The sequence below is a fragment of the Salminus brasiliensis genome, chromosome 15 (genome assembly GCF_030463535.1).
Source record: "Salminus brasiliensis chromosome 15, fSalBra1.hap2, whole genome shotgun sequence".
Taxonomy (NCBI): Eukaryota; Metazoa; Chordata; class Actinopteri; order Characiformes; family Bryconidae; genus Salminus; species Salminus brasiliensis.
This window is the reverse complement of record NC_132892.1, coordinates 6,442,070-6,459,849: the sequence shown is the minus strand read 5'-3', so window position 1 is coordinate 6,459,849 and position 17,780 is coordinate 6,442,070. Positions and strand designations below refer to the sequence as shown.

Genomic DNA, 17,780 nt, shown 5'->3' with positions numbered 1-17,780 from the left:
AAAGTCCCTAATGAAATGGGTAAGGGTATGAGACACCCGTGGTACTGTGCAGAAGTGCACTATGCACTTATTTGTAATAGACAATAACAAACTAAATTCTGAGTTATTGGTGCATTGTGTTACTTCAGTACTTCTGCATGTTTCCCATTGTCCTCACATTACTTACTATGTACTTGAAAAATATGTACTAGAAAATTACTACATATTTACTCATTAAATACTAGGTACTTAAAAAAGAAGATAATATTTTATTAGTCCCACAGTGAAATTCAGAGTCACAGCAGTAAATAAAGAGCTATCCAGCCTTTTCATTTTCAAAGTTTGTTACTGCTAGGAGAAACACCCAGATCTTATAGTTTAAGATACAGTGTAGACTCTGATACTGTATGTTTGGACTAATCAGAGACTGGATGAGAGAGAAACTCTCTGAGCTCTTTATTATGATCACTATACTAATACTGGTAGAGCCTCCCTTTACTCTCCAACAACCTCAATCTCTTCACTGCATGGATTCCACATGATGTCCATCTGCCTCAAGGATGTGCTCTGAGAAGCTGTTCTGCTCACCACAGTCGTACAGAGTGATTATCTGAGTGACTGTAGCCTTTCTGTTACCAGTCTGGACTTTCTTTGCTGACCTCTCATCAACTAGTCGTCTCCGTCTGCAGAACTGCTGCTCACTGGATGTGTTTCCTTCATTACTCCATTCTGAGTAAACTCTGGAGAATGTTGTGCTGAAAATCTCTAGAAATACTCAAACCAGCCTGTCTGACTAGATTTAAATACATCAGTCAGATTAGTGTGTGTAAGAGAGAGAGAAAGAGAGAGAGAGAGAGAATATAAACACTGAAAGAGAGAAACAATTTAACTAGATGTCCTGATGTGTGTGTGTGTGTGTGTGTGTGTGTGTGTGTGTGTGTGTGTGTAGAGTGGACCATGGAGGGGAGATCAGAATCAAACCAGGACTGAAGAAGTGTAAGACGCCCCATATAGATACACTCTCTCTCTCTCTCTCTCTCTCTCTCTCTCTCTCTCTCTCTCTCTCTCTATCTCTCTCTCCCATTCCTCTCACCCTTGCACCCCACACAGTTGATGCTCCCTCTGTTTCTTTTTCTAGACTGAAATGGGTTTGGGGGACGTGTGTGTGGAAATTCTGCAGTTAGGAGAAAAAGCACTGTTTAACTTGCTGTAGTGATTTTAACCTTCCATCATCCTTCTGCTGATTCTCTAAACTGCACCAACCACAAAAACTCAAAGAAGATTATAGATCCAGGCATCAAAAGAGCAGATTGGGGTCCTGTTAGTTACAGAGGGGCAAATAGAGGTCCAGACAGCAAAAACTGTCAGACAGTTGGAAATCTGGATCCTGGAGTGGATTTTTACTTACTGGACCTGCACTTGGCACCATTGGTTATTTCTCACTGAAATAACGATCGCTACAGCTAAAGCTAACGGGCTAGACGCTCATATTGTGGTCTTGTGCTACGTTAGTTAGCTGTCTACCTCACTACACACCTGAACACAGTATTTTACTGGAGTAACAGATACAGTGTGTAATTTACAGTGTAGAAAACTAAGCCTACATCCCTGCTATATACGTTAGCCCTTTTAGCTACTTAGCCAGTTCACCGTTAGCTCCTCAGCTTGTTTACTTTGACTTAGCTTAGCGACACTAGCGGTAGCACCATGCTCCTGATACTGTCAGATGAGGGGATAGACAGACTCAGCAAAAGCAGGAGAACTGGGTGAGATTACTAGGAGCTGTCAGCAGCTGGAACCTGAACGGTTTGTGTGTTAAAGATTTAGTGAACAGTGAAGTTAGTGGGGCGTTCACAGAGAGCTGAGGACTAGAGGATACTGGTAGTCTGCTACTGTTAGCTGTGTTCTACATAATGGAGTATTAATATGCAGTAAAAACAGACAGATCCAGCTCTGAAACTGGATTTTATTACTGAGTCAACAAGAATTCTCCAACAGTGCGGAATCTGCGTTGATTACAGCACCCCCCTCCACAGCTTCATACAAGTGCGCTTGCAGCAGGGGCTTTGAGAATTGGGACAGGGCCTCTCTCTCACACACACACACACACACACACACACACACAGAAACACACAGTGTCTCTCTTACACAAACTGTCTCTTTCTCTCCCTCTCTCTAACTCACACACTCGCGCACTGTCTCTCTCTCAAGATTCAAAGAATCTCTCTCTCTCTTTCTTGTTGGTTTGTGAGTGAGCGTGGTTGGCTGTGTGCCGGGTGAGGGGGCTCTGGTCTGTTCACGGTTTAGAGTCTGACACAGATGGATGCTTCATCCAGGTTCTTCTTTAGTCTGTAAAGGAGGAAGTGGTTTTATTCACTCTCTGTGCTCTGAGGACGGACAGGAGCTGACGGAGACAACAGAGATCTGTAAGTGGGCTGTACGGTTCTATGCTGAGCTGTACAGAAGTGAATACAGGGATGATGAAGAACTGGCTGCAGGGTTTTATGCAGGGCTGCTAAAGGTCTCAGAACACTCTAATGAAATACTGGAAAGGCCCCTGGGTGAGCAGGAGCTCCATGATGCTTTGCAGGGCATGGAGGGTGGGACTGCCCCAGGTATTGATGGCCTTCCAGTGGAGTTTTCTAAGACCTTTTGGATGGAGCTGGGTACCGATCTGCTAGCCGTCCTTAATGAGAGCCTGGCTATTGGTTCCTTGCCCTTGAGTTGCAGGAGGGCTGTCATTACCCATTACTGCAACTGGGAGTGGAGTGCCCCATATGGGAGATCCTTTCCCAAAGACTGCACTCACTCCAGCTTTGGACAATGTGTCGGTCCCATTATTGGACCTCTCTGGCTTGCCGGACTTGGATCTCCACACCATGTCGGGCCAGGTTTTATACAAATGTGTCAAAGCTTTTAATAAAGCAGTGCTGCATGGTAGGCCTGGAGGGACAAGCTGGGGGTCGAGATGGACAGATGTGGAGGGTGCTGTATAAGGACTGGTGATCTCCAGTGGAGAATTCTGCACAGGGTTTAGCTGTCAGTGCTTTTGTTTCTGGAATATAATTTTTATTTATTATTACTTTTATCAGATTCAAGTTATTTCTGTGACTATTGTGGGTTTTTCTTTCATTAATCGAGGGGTTTCAACAATTTTGTCCATGTATATATATACAGTCATGCCCGAAAGTATTCATACCCCTGGCAAAGTTTGACTTAAATTTACTTTTATTTAACCAGAAGTTATATTTTTGCCTTGAAACGACACAGGCATCTCCCAGGAGATAACACGATGATGTACAAGAGGCATCATTGTGGGAAAAAGTATTTCTCAGTTTTTATACACATTTGAACAAAAAGTGGCATGTCCAAAATTATTCATACCCTTTGAAAACTGTCACAGTATATGGGAAAATCCAAAGTTCTATACCATTCCAAATAGTCCAAGCTGTTTTAAAGCATCCTAATTACCCTGATTCATTGGGAACAGCTGTTTTAATCAACTCAACAGGAGAAAAACAGCAGCTCTCTGCAGTTGGTTTGTGGACAGTCATGGCTAAGACAAAGGAGCTCACTAAGGACCTGCGGCTGTGCATTGTGGCCGCTCACAAGTCAGGAAAGGGCTATAAAGCCATATCAAAATGTTTTCAAGTTCCAGTGGCTACAGTGCAAAGTATTATTAAAAAATACAAGAAGTTCCGCACTGTGGAAAATCTCAGAAGATGTGGTCGGAAGCCAAAAGTGACACCTGTGCTGGCCAGGAGAATAGTGAGAGAGGTGAAGAAAAATCCAAGGATCACCACCAAGGCCATCCTGGTGAATCTGGACTCTGCTGGTGGCGACATCTCAAGGCAGACAGTTCAACGGACACTGCACACTGCTGGGTTCCACGGACGCAGGCCAAGGAGGACACCACTTCTCCAGAAAAGGCACACAAAAGCCCGCTTGACCTTTGCAAATGCTCATCTGGACAAAGAAGAAGACTTCTGGTGTTCTGTTTTATGGTCAGATGAAACAAAAATTGAATTGTTTGGCCACAATGATGTGTGCACCATTTGGCGTGAAAAAGGAGAAGCCTTCAACCCTAAGAACACCATCCCCACTGTCAAACATGGTGGTGGGAACCTAATGTTTTGGGGGTGTTTTTCAGCCAATGGACCAGGGAACTTGATCGCAGTAAATGGCACCATGAAAAAAGAGCAATACATCAAGATTCTCAACAACAACATCAGGCAGTCTGCAGAGAAACTTGGCCTTGGGAACCGGTGGACATTTCAGCACGACAACGACCCAAAACACACAGCCAAAGTGGTGAAGAAATGGTTAGCAGACAAAAACATTAATGTTTTGCAGTGGCCCAGCCAGAGTCCTGACTTGAATCCAATTGAGAATCTGTGGAGGGAGCTAAAGATCAGGGTGATGGCAAGGAGACCCTCGAACCTCAAAGAGTTGGAGCTCATCACTAAAGATGAATGGGCAAAAATACCAGTGGAGACATGCAAAAAGCTGGTCAGCAATTACAGGAAGCGTTTGATTGCTGTAATAGCCAATAAAGGCTTTTCTATTAATTATTGAGAAGGGTATGAATAATTTTGGACATGCCACTTTTTGTTCAAATGTGTATAAAAGCTGAGAAATATTTTTTCCCACAATGATGCCTCTTGTACATCATCGTGTTATCTCCTGGGAGATGCCTGTGTCATTTCCAGGCAAAAATATAATTTCTGGTTAAATAAAAGTAAATTTAAGTCAAACTTTGACAGGGGTATGAATACTTTCGGGCATGACTGTATATATATATATATATATATATATATATATATATATATATATATATATATATTTGTGTGAAATAATGTTTACAAATAAAATATATTTACAATAAGGGCATAAGTGTGCGTGTGTGTGTCACTCGCTGTCCCTCTTGTTGTGGGACATGCAGTGCTGCTAGAGGGCTGCTGTCTCTCTGTTCTCCTAACAGAAGGGTCAGTCTGAGGTCAGCAGAGAGACGGCTGAACTGGGGGTGAATTTTGTGTGTGTATCAGTGGGTGATGTAGTTCTGTTTTAGGAGGGTTAGAATTTGGTCTGGTCTAACTGATTGTACTACAGACTGGTCCTGACTTGTGACTGGGTTAGTGTGTGTTAGGGAACTCTTTACTTTGCTCAGCTCTTGGCACTGCAGGACTTTATGGGGATAGGAGAGGGGGGGGAGGGGGGGTCACTGTTTTTTAGGTGTAGCCAATATTTAATGATCCTTTTTTTTTAATGTTGAGTTAGGGCTGGGTGATAAATCTATATTTAAAATAGATCAGGATATAAACAGAGCGGGATATGGAGTGAGGCTATATCGTTTATATCGATATTTGATTGGTGAGTTTAAATCTTGCACACCGCCTCATTGTGTTCTTTCATTATCACTTTGCTCAGCTTGTCTGCTTCACTCTGCCTATCTCTCTCTCTCACACACACACACACACACACACACACACACACACACTATGGAGACGAATAACACAGAGCGTGAAGAGGAGTTAGTGCTAGTCTGTAAAAAGTGGTTAGTTATGTGGAAATGCTTCGGATTTTACTGAACGTTTCACTGCTTACAGCAGCAGCTCAAACTTCAGTACTGAGCAGCTGTTAAACTCCGAGCTGCTGCTGCTGCTGTTCTGAAGCGTTCATGTCCCAGCAGCTCTAAACCAGGTCAGCCAGCACTGCAGGCCTCCTCTGCTAATGCTGTGCCTGACGAAAAGAAAAGCATGAGGTTTCGTGGTATTACTGAGGCGGTAGTTTCTACACAGCAAAAGGTAGCTATGTTCCCCTCAACAGTCGAGCAAGAGGCTTCAAACAGCTGATAAACTCTTGACCCACGATACCCACTGCCCAGTCGCTATTTCTTTACACGAGAAGCGTTGCTCAACACGTCCATTCAGTCAGACAGACCCTTTCCATCTAGCTCGCAGAGTAAACATTTCTCAAAGCTGGAACTAAGCAGTTAAAGTGAGTTTATTTAACTGTATTCATTTACAATGAGTTATATCAGTTAAATATTTATTACCTATTTCATTAAAAACATCCTCTATTAAATTAGCTACAGCATACAATGTAAAATGTCCTTAGACTGGACAGTTTTTCCAGTATTTATACAGTATTCCCTACTACTACATTTTATATAGACCTACTGACTTAAAATTGTAACAAAATTAAATTAATCTCTAGTGTACACTGAGGTGTTAATCATATTTCATTAGGCCTAAATTAGCTTTCATTTAATAAAGTTATACTTTTAACATACAGTTATTAAAAAGTAAACTCACTTTTACAGGACATGGCATGGATGATGAGTGACCCGGTTTGACCTGTGTTTGTATAATATTCATAATATATTTTTTCACATTATTTTTCACAATGTATGTAATATCATATTGTATATCGTATCGCCATTCAGCTAAAATATATCGAGATATGATCTTTTGCCCAGCCCTATTTTAAGTAATAATGGATATCTATTTTTACAGAATTCAGTTTGCATAATTTCTGTGGGATGTTTCTCCCATTGGTCAAAATTCTGATTTGAAGTGCCCCCATTCCTCACTACCATACAGGAGAATCAGTTCTATAATTGATTGAAATAATTTGAGCCGAATCCGGACTGGTGTTTGAAAGGGAATTGTTTCGGGCTCATCTGTATGGTCCCCAGATGTTGTACAGCTTACTGGGCTGTGTGTGCGCACTGCTGTTATTCTGGCTGTGATCAGACAGAGGGGTTAGTGGTGTTACAGTGAATGCGCTGAGAGAGAAAGGGTCTAAATCTGTTATTATGTAATCTACTTTACTATTCCCAAGAGGTGAGCCAAATCTTCCTAAAGAGTCCCCTTCTAACCTACCGCTGGCGATGTACAGACCCAGACATTAACAGAGCTGCAGAAGTCTTTACCATTGCAGTTCACCTGTGGATCAGAATTATATGGGTGAGGTTAGTTATGTGTTTTGAGTGTTGATGTCCGAATATATAATTGTTACCATGTTCTGTGTTGAGGTCAGGTAGAGAACCTTGTGTGTGTTCAGGTCTCCACAGATCAGCACACTTCCCTGGGCCTGGAAGCTGCTGATCTGATCGTGTGAACTGGAAAAGCAGTCTTCATTAAAGGACAGGGATTCGCTGGGAGGGATGTATACAGTGCACAAGAAAATCTCTTTTGGAGTGTTTTAATTTCTTTGTGAATTTTCATCCAATTTTTTTTATTTTATTGGAACTATAAATTTAGATTGTTCAGATTTGTACCGAATTGTAATCTCTATCTTTCTTAATATTAGGGTGTTTAACAGTGGGAATGATGATCTCTCTATAGTTTGAACACTGAAAAACACTAAAAGGAAGGAAAAACTGTTCGACTTTCTGGAGGAAAAAAAGAAGAAACAGAAGAAAACAATCCAGAGCTAAACTTCAGCTAACAGAGACTGAACAGAGAAAAACACTGAGAAAGAATAAAAAACTTCAAAATTCAGAAGCTCATCTTCACTCCAGCTTCCTTTCAGGAACTATTGAGGTAAGAACCTCCAACACTCACACACACTGTCTCTCTCTCTCTCACACACACACGCTCTCTGAGCTGAAGTGAGTGAGTGTGTGAGTGAGTGGAGGGCCGCTGTTTCTCTCTCTTTTCTCTGTTTTGCTGGTAGTTGGTTTATGAAGCAGTTTTTTAATAATTTGTAATAGTTTTTAATAATGGGGAAAACTCAGTATGAGCAGCTCACTCTGAGGCAAGCGATTAAACCTGCACCTGAGCTGAGGTGCTCTGTGGAGGACTGGTCTGAGTGTGGGAGAGGTGGTGGAGTGGAGCAGTGTGACTACTCTCCTGACCACAAGTTATTTATACTATCAGTTTGTGCATTTATGAGGAAAGGAAACCTCTGCAGGAGGTTTACTGGCTGAAAAAAGCAATGATCTATGATTTAATGAAGAGAGAAAGGGTCTTGACAACTTGTTCGTTCAAGAAACACAAAGTGATCCTGTCAGTGAGGTTGACTGGAGGACAGAATGGGACAGGGAGATTTAGGCTTAGCCGTTTAGGCTCAGCTACAGGGGGGGTGGCTATTATATTTGCCAAAAACTTTCTTCCGATGTCCTTTGAGGTGGAGCAGGTGGTGCAGGGAAGGTGATTGGTGGTTTGTGTTAAATATGAGAAGTTTAAGACAGGGTTCTTGTTCTGAATACTGTTAAAACTGCTCTGCAGAACCTTTGTTCTGAGGACGTTTTGTTTTTGGGAGTGGATTTTAATTGCACTGAGGATGATGCGCTAGATAGGAATCATACAGAACCTCATGCTGCATCACAGTGTGTTCTGCGAGAGTCCTTAAAAGCATATAGCTTGTGTGATGTGTGGAGGGTTCTGAATCAGACCCTTAGGCAGAGACGGTTTTGTGTCTCTGGCTAGATTGGACCGATTTAACTGTTTTAAGCATCACCTTAATGTTTTTAAAAGCTGTGATATCACGCCTGTTGTTTTTCAGATCATAGCTTGGTTCTGTGTTCTGTTTTTATTGCCAACATTAAACCTAAGAGTGCCTACTGACATTTCAACGAGTGTTTATGACTTACTGGAATAATCTTAACTACAAAAGTGATGTTTCTGCAGTTTACGTGAATGATGGGATTGTGGGAAGGTGAACATGAGAGCTCTGTCAACAATACACTTTCAGTGTTTCGAGGTACATCACTCAGTCAGTGAGATCACTTCAGGCTGAAATTATTGACCTGCAACGACAGCTGGAGTCTACTGGAGATCAGGGTCGGGCTGCGGTCCTGGGGTGGAAAACATCTGCCCTTATGGACCTGTTGGGTGTCAGGGCACAGGGGGCTTTGGTCTAATAATGTTTTCAGACTCTAACGCAGCTGGATGCCCCATCTCAGTTTTTCTTTGGCTTGGACAGAAAGAATGGTCAGAGCCGTTTAATTCATGCCCTGCATTCCGAGGATGGACGGGATCTGACAGAGCCGGCTGAGATCAGGAAACGGGCTGTCCGGTGTGGTGGAAATTTTCTAAATAAGCAGAAATCAGTAAAATCATAGAGTCACAGTTAATGCTCCAAAGTAATATATTTATTGAAAAGCTTTCGGCTGGGGAGAAACTCCTGGAAAAACCCAGAGATCTCTGAAGGTTGACCAAGTTACAAAAGGTTATATACCTCCCCAATGGGGTGTTGTTACCTTCCATTGGTTCACAGAAGACAAAGAAGTTACAACGCATTGGTTACACCTGATTGTGATATGAATAAACAAAAGGGAGAGATAATAATCATCTGACTTTGTACTACTATGATCTCGAAACCACACCAGTTTTATACTGAACTGTACAAAAGTGAGTACAAGCATGCTGCTGTGCTGGCTGACGGCTTCTATGCTGGGATGCCTAAGCTCTCTAGGAGCTCTAGCATGGCTCTTGTGAGACCGCTAGGGGTTAATGAGCTTTATGCAGCACTACAGGGCATGAAAGGTGGGACAACCCCAGGTATAGACGGCCTACCCGTGGAATTCTACAAGGCTTTCTGGACTGAGCTTGGTGCGGATCTGTCAGCGGTCCTTAATGAGAGCCTGAAGGAGGGCTGTTTACCCTTGAGCTGCAGACGGGCAGTTATCACCTAAAGACATGCCTAGGAAGGGCAACTTACTGGAGACCGCTGAGTCACCTGTGCATAGATCTCAAGGTGTTTTCGTAGAGACTGGCTAATAGGTTGAAGGATGTGATGGGGCAGGTCATACGCCATGACCAGACCTACTGTGTGCCTGGCAGATTCATCAGAGACAATATTTTCCTGGTGCGTGATATTTTGGACATTGCTAGGATTCATGGGCTCGACTTTGGTCTTTTCTCCATAGACCGAGAAAAAGCTTTTGACAGAGTTGAGCACCAGTATTTGTGGCAGACCTTAGAAGTGCTGGTTTTGACCTGTATTTTCTTAACATGGTTAAAGTGCTGTATCAGGATGTTGAAAGTGTAGTGAAGATTAACGGGGGTCTGAGTGCACCATTTAAAGCATGTGGCGGCATACGCCAGGGGTGTGCTCTGTCTGGAATGCTTTACTCCTTGGCCATTGAACCACTGCTTAATAAGCTTCGCTCTACTATTGTTGGTCTGGATTTGGGACAGGATGGGCATTCTAGGCTTCAGCTTTAAACTTATGCGGATGACATTGTTATAATGGTGAGTGAACAATCAGATGTTGACCATTTGATATCTACTGTTCGAGATTGTGGGTGTTTATGTGCAGCTAAAGTAAACTGGAAAAAGTTTGACGCTTTGGCAGCGGGGCAGTGGTCTGAGGGCTTGCTGCTAGCTACCAGCTAACATGACCTGGAAAAGAGGGGGCTGAAATACTTGGGTGTGTTCTTTGGGGATGACTTGTTTCAGTGGAAAAACTGGTAAAACTGGAGAAAATGACAGGCGGTTTAAAGAAATGGAGATGGATCCATGGACTTTTAGAGGAAGAGTGCTGGTTGCTAATAATTTAGTTGCTTTAATGCTTTGGCACAGACTGTCTTGTGTGGACCCTCCGGTTGGATTATTGTCACGGTTGCAAGTGGATTTTTTCTGGGACTGCCTTCACTGGGTCCCACAGAGCGTGCTGTTCCTTCCCAGGGAGGAAGGGGGGCAAGGACTGATTCACCTTTTCAGAAGAATGGCGGCTTTTCGTCTGGAGTTCCTGTAGAAATACCTGACTGGTGATACAGACCTAGTGTGGAGGGAAGTGGCTAGCAGTATTTTGCACACTGTTGATGGACTGGGGATAGATACAGCACTATTTTTTATGGATCATAGACAGTTGCATTTGAACGGATTACTCCTTTTTTACTGTGGACTTTTTAGGTTTTGAGATTTTTACGCACCACCGACTGGAGCAGAACTCTCTACTGGCTGTTGGAGGAGCCCTTGGTTAAAGGAGCTGGGCTGGATGTGTTGGCTGATGAGGTACTAGGTCTTACACATAGACTCTGTGTCTCGAAGACAGTTAAACTGAGGAACTTGGTGGAAGTGGCAGGACTGGGCCTAGATAATGTTCATGCTGTAGCCTCTTTGTTGGGGCAGTGGTCTGTTTGGCAGACCAAGATCATTCTGGACTTCTGGAGTAGCAGGTTGTCATTGGAGGACAAGTCCCTTTTGCAGGAGTATGGCAATGGGAGCTTGACACCAAATAAGAAGGAAGGACACCTGACCTGGACGGTGTGTTGTCCTTTATTGTCTTTTTCCTATTTGTCAGAACTTGGATCTTCACACTGTGTCAGGCCAGGCTTTGTATAAGTCAGTGCTCAATGGAAGGCCGGACACTGTGTAGAGGAGCAAGCTTGGGCTGGGTTTAGACAAACGTCCAGTGTGGAGGGTGCTGTATAAGCCCCCTCTGACGAAAAGGACTGAGGATCTCCAATGGTGAATTCTGCATGGTGTGTTGGATGTTAATGCTTTCGTCTCAATGATCTGTCCTGAGGTCAGTAATTTGTGTCTTCTGTGGGCTCAGAGACGGTTTTCATTGTTTTTTAGAATGCCAAGGACTCTGGCCCCTTTCTCATACCCCCAAGGTTTTCATCACCCAAGATTTTTATATTTGAGGCTGGCTACAGTCAGAAGGAACGAGCTAAGTGGCAGCTGCTGATTTTTTTTAACTGGACAGGCAAAACTGTCCATGTATAATTCTAGAAAGAACAGAATGGAGGACAGATCTGGTCAGGAGGTCTCGCCATTGTTCCTGGCTCTGGTGGAGTCCAGGATCCTTTTTGATTAGGTTTTCATAAGCTCATGACTACCATGGAGGTTTTTGAAGTGGAATGGTGCCTCAATAGTATTTTGTGTAGTGTGGAGGAAGGGGAGCTGGCCTTTGCAAGTCCTTGGAGCCGAGTGTGTGAAAGGGATTCATGGCTGATTTTGTTTTGAGGGTCTTGCAGTGCTGCACTGTGTGGTGATGCTGTGTTTCAGTTTTTAATGTTCAAATAAAGTTGCTTTTAAAATAAAAATAAAAATCTCTCACACACACTCTCTCTCCCTCACACACACACACTCGCATTCAATTCAGTAATGCTTTATTGGCATGACTGTAACAGGGTACACTGTTGCCAAAGCAGACAAACAATACACAAACATAAATACCAGAATACAAATCATTACAATAAATGTACAGAATTATAAATAATAATATAACATTTAAAATAACAATATTAACTTTAATAATGAGAAAAATGATTAAGCTGTATAAGATATATAAGTGAAGAGTTAGAGTAATAATGACTAATAAAGGATAATGATTAGTGGGAGTGGCTCTCCTTTAGGTTGTGGCAGGCTGTGATATAGAGAGCAGAGATTGGGAGGAGTTCACTCTTCTCTCCTAATAAACAGCAGAGTTTCTCAGTGTTACTGTAGTGCAGGAACTCAGGAGAGATGCTGATCATTCGTCTATATTACTGTTCTCTGATCAGGGTATATTTGGGACACTCAGTCAGAAAGTGCAGAATAGAATAGAATATCTGATTAGTTTAGTGATATTCTGGTCCTGAGCTTGTTGAGTGTTAGTGTGTGTTAGTGTAGAACTGGAGCTCAGGACCAGCTGAGTGAGGGGACTGTTGTCTTTGCTCAACTCTTGGTCCTGCAGAGCTTTATAATGGTATGGAGTTTGGGTCGCTCATTTTTAGATGCTTCCAGAATTTGATTGCTTTTTTATATCTTAATGATTAATGGATATCGGCCTAATTCTGCTCTGCATGTGTTGTTGGTGGAGTTTCTGTGCACTTTTTAAATGTTTTTACAGAATTCTGCATGCAGAGAGAATTGGTTGTTTGTCTCATTTGTCACATTGTTGATTGGTAAGCAGACTTCCCACTTTACTGCCATGAAGGGCAGTAGATTCCATTACTGAATTCGATTTGCAATTTCTGCACAAATTTGACGTTTTATGTCGTAGAAAGCCCTGCGTGCTTTTTCTCTCAGCTGATTCACTGCTTGGTGGAAATTTCCAGAGGAACTGACTGTGATGACTAAATAGTTATAGTTGGAGGCGTGGCTGATTTCTTGTCTTGCCTAATAGAAATGTGTGTTTTGTTCCCTGAGATCTGGAGCTTTTTTAAAATATGTCTTTTTTAGGTTTACTGCCAGGGTCTAGGTCTGGCAGTACTGCTCCAGCAGGTCCCGGTTCTGCTGTAGACCCTGCTGCTCTATGGGGGACATTAGGACCAGGTTGTCTGCATAGAGCAGGAATTTGATCTCTGAGTCGTGCAGAGTGAAGACCGGAGCTGTAGACTCCTCTAGTATCTTGTTTAGTTCATTAATATAAATGTTGAACAGCGTTGGGCTTAAACAGCAGCCCTGTCTCACTCCGCGCTCCTGAGAGAGAGAATCTGTTTGTTGCCAGTTTTAATTTCACACCTGTTTCCTGTGTACATTGATTTAATAAAATCCAGTTTCACTTCTATTCAAGACTCTGTGCTTCATAAGGAAGTTTAAGATTCTAGAATTTAAGATGCCACATATCAACTTCCCCAGATTACTGTTCACACAGATGCCTCAGTAATTATTAGGGTCAAATTCATTTCCATTTTTAAAGATTGGTGTTATCAGTCCATGGTTCCAGGTTTCAGGGAAGTGACCTACACTCAGAACTAAACTGAACAGTTTTAAAATGACCAAATGAAATTCTGAACTGGTACATTTATCTGATTCAGGATGCCGTCGGGTTCAGATGCTTTATTTGGTTTTAGCTTTCTGTTTCTCTTGCTTTGTTCTGAATTTGAGTCAAATTCTATTTTTTAAACACTGTTTGGAAGTGGTTTGTTCATGTATCTCCATTTTATATTTCCAGTTCTTCAGAATCTCTCTTTTTTTAGTTTATTCCAGTTATTCCAGAATGTATTTGTTTTTATTGACTCCTCAGTTAGTGTTAGTTGCTTGTACGTATGTTGAACTGTACGTTTATAATTCTTTAGTGTTTCACAGTAAAGAAGGTGTAAAAGTGTTTCCAGCTGCTTTCTGGAACTCTTCTGTGCTGTTTCGGGCTCATCTGTATGGTCTCCGGATGTTGTACAGCTTACTGGGCTGTGTGTGTGCACTGCTGTTATTCTGGCTGTGATCAGACAGAGGGGTTAGTGGTGTTATAGTGAATGTGCTGAGAGAGAAAAAGGGTCTAAATCTGTTGTTATGTAATCTACGGCACTACTGCCAAGAGGTGAGCAAAATGAATGTACCAGTTGGCGGGGTGTGAGGAGGACTATGCTGTCCAGGTAGGTGTCGAGCTCTCAGGAGGTGTTTGTGGATGGTAGGGCTGATGGCTGCGTGCCTGAAGCTGTGTTGTGGTCTTGGGAACCTTCCTCCGTGTTCCTGTGTTGAGTAGGAATGTCTGCCAACTGTAATATCTTTAAGTGTTCTGGTAAATTCTCTGACTGTGTGTTTGCTCAGGTGCACATGGTCGTAGAGATGGTGGGGGGTGATGTTAGAGTGCTGGGCCAGGTGCACATTAGGCATGAGGGCACATCCTCTAGAGATGTCTGCATTGATCTTGTGGATGGTGGCTGGGTCAGGTGCGGGGCAGGAGGGTGGAGATAATGATTTTGGGGTTAGGAAAGGACTCAGCAGCTCTCTCTGCTACTCTGCACATCAGTCTTTCTACTCTCTCTCTCTCTCTCTCGCTCTCGCTCTGTTCTGAGGTTCTTGTTGCCAGTATGGAGAATGTTGGTGTCAGGTTTGGAATTAGAGAGAATTTTATGGGCGTCTTTATTTTTTGGCTCCATATTTTTGATGTTTTTTGACCTGGGAAGAGTAAATCCTCTTGTAGGAATTTCTCGTTGGAATCGATCAGAATGGTAATGTCAGTGTCTTTCTCCACGGTGGCTGATCTGCTGCTTCCTCTGCTTCAGGCTTCTGTAGCTCTTCAGGTGAATCAGAGGAGGGCTCATGATGGTCTTGCTGTGTAGCAGGAAGATTTTGAGTGCTGACTGATGGAGGGCTGTGATCTACAGTGCTGTTGTGGGGAGCTCTGTTTCCCCTTCAGCAGGTGTTTGTTTGCTGGGCTGTATAACTGGCGGCTGGGATGTATAACTGGCGGCTCTTGCAGATCCTCTTTCTGTGGTGTGTGTGTTTGTGTGTGTGTGTGTGTGTGTAATATCAGAGCCGAATGCCGTGCTGGACTGTGCTCAGTGTAGAAGAGCAGGCTGGTGGTGGTGTTTCTCCCTCTGATTAAGCTGCAGTCTTTAAACAGGATTTCAGGGGTTTTCTCTCTGCTGTCTCTGTTTATGCTGCTCTCTGATCCAACTTCTGTGTGGAAGTCAAAAGTGTGGGAAGGCGGAGCTGCTGCTGCTGCTGAGGCCATTCTCATTGGCTGTAGCAGGTTTTTTGAAAAATGCAGGCGGTGCAGCTGGCCAATCAGAGGAGGCTGACAGTAAGAGTCAGATTAGCTGCTTTAGCAAACTTAGCCAGGTTAGTGATATCTGAGCACGTTCTCCTCTTTTGTAGCTATATTTGAATGTAGACGTTCATTTAGGATGAGAATCTCCAGTCTGTGAATCTGTCGCTCTGTGGAAGCTGTTTTCTTACCCCAGTGTGAGGCGGAGGTGTAGTGGTGTCTGGTCTCTGCTCCTGTTTTAGTGGGTTTGGTTTGTCTCTGTGTTCTTCTCTGTTCCTCTGGTGTTCTTTGTTGTGGTGGGTTTAGCAGGTTTACAGCTCCCTGTTCAGTTTTTCTCTTTTCCTCTTTCCTTTGGATTCTTTCTGTAGTTGATCCTGATCCTGATTCTGGTGTATCTGCTTCCAGTGCTGACGGCTGCTCTGCCAGCTGCTCTGCCAGCTGCTCTGCTTCTGCTTCTTATTGTTCTGTTGTTTTTCTGTCTGATTAAATCCTGATGATTTTAGTTGAACTGAAATGACCTTCACTCACTATTCTAAATATAACCCCTTTCTTTCCTGTGAGCTCTCTCCTTTACAAATAAAAAAGTGTAGACATTTCACACACACACACACACACACTGTCTATTTTTCTTTACTCTCTCTGTCACACACTCACACCGTCTCTCACGTCTCTCTCTCTCACACTTAAACTGTCCCTCTCTCTCTCTCTGTGTCACATACTCACATACAAACACACACACTGTCCCCCTGTCTCTCTCTCTCTCTCTCTCTCTCTTTCACACACACAGTCTGAGAGAGAGAGAGAGAGAGAGAGAGAGAGAGAGTGTGTGTGGCAGAGAGAGAGAGAGACTGCCACACACACGCGCGCGCGCGCAAGCTGTCTCTCGCTCGCTCACTCACTCACACACACACACTCACTCACACACACACACACACTCTTAGTGATGTGTTTCTCCTCTGTGTTTAGATGCCTGTGATCTCACACTGGACCCAAACACAGCTCACACAGATCTCTCTCTGAGAGAGGGGAACAGGAAGGTGGAGTGTGGAGAGCAGCAGTCGTATCCTGATCATCCAGAGAGGTTTGATGGGTGGTGGCAGGTGATGAGTAGAGAGAGTGTGACTGGACGCTGTTACTGGGAGGCTGAGAGGAGCGGAGGAGGAGCTGAAGTAGCTCTGACTTATAAAAGTATCAGCAGGAAAGGATTCAGTTCAGACTGTGAGTTTGGACGGAATGAAAACTCCTGGGTTCTGATCTGCTCTGATTACAGTTACTCTGTTTATCACAATAATGACAGCACTGATCTCCCTCCTCCTCCCTCCAGCTGTAAGAGAGTAGGAGTGTATGTGGACTGTCCAGCCGGCACTCTGTCCTTCTACAGTGTCTCCTCTGACACACACACACTCACACACTTACACACATTCTACACCACATTCACTCAACCCCCCTATGCTGGTTTTAGGCTTTATTATGACTCCTCAGTGATTCTCTGTAAGATAGAATAACCTGTGTGTGTGTGTGTGAGAGAGAGAGAGAGAGAGAGAGAGCGATAGCCGTGTGTGTGTGTGAATGAGCGCGCGAGAGAGAGAGAGCCGTGTGTGTGTGTGAGAGCGCGAGAGAGAGAGAGCGAGAGCCGCGTGTGTGTGTGTGTGTGTGTGCGAGCGCGAGAGAGAGCGAGAGCCGTGTGTGTGTGTGTGTGTGCGCGCATGAGAGAGCGAGAGCCGTGTGTGTGAGTGAGCGCGAGAGAGAGCGGGAGAGTGTGTGTGTGTGTGTGTGTGCGAGCGCGAGAGAGTGTGTAAGAATTTAAATTTAGCAGAAACTTTATTAAATGAAGCTCTTAAAAATATTCAGATCAATATTAGAGATTATTCTTATCAGTATTCTGATCACTGATCTGCTCTGATTCTCTATCAATAAATAGTATTGATTAGGATTGTACATGTATTGATTATGATTGTAAATTTGTTGATTAGGATTGTATATGTATTGATTGTAAATGTATTGATTATGTTTGTGAATTTATTGATTATTGATTATGTTTGTGAGTTTATTGATTAGTAATAAAATCTTTTCCACTGAAAGGTGAGAAGGTGTGAAGTTGGTGTTTTGGAGATTGGGGGTTTTATATGAGATGTTTTATATAGAGTTAAATATGTGTGAGTTCTACATTCTGTAAATGTTTATAGAAGCTGAATCACTGCTGACATATTAAATGTCATGCTGGCTAGGCGAGACAAGGGAACACTCGCAGGGACAGAGCAATGCGGAGAAACCGTCTTTAATGGACGAACCAAACAGAACAAACACAAACAAAACGAGGCAGCAAAGTACAGGGTCCAATAAACAGAAACAGAAAACAAACAGGTGAAAACCGAAAGGGGATAAACCAGGAAAAAACCACCTGAGGCTGGAAAGCCGTCCGGGAG

At 43.3% G+C, this 17,780-nt stretch overlaps 1 protein-coding gene across 1 annotated transcript in view; it reads left to right on the top strand.

The window, feature by feature from the left end:
• Positions 1-17,357, top strand: part of LOC140536164 (uncharacterized) — a 40,626-nt gene extending 23,269 nt beyond the window's left edge. Inside the window, exons 13-14 of the mRNA XM_072657838.1 lie at positions 929-975; positions 16,321-17,357. Coding sequence (XP_072513939.1) covers positions 929-975; positions 16,321-16,859 — 586 coding nt within the window. The 3' untranslated portion in view covers positions 16,860-17,357. The remainder of the gene's footprint in view (positions 1-928; positions 976-16,320) is intronic.
• Positions 17,358-17,780: the final 423 nt, after the last annotated feature.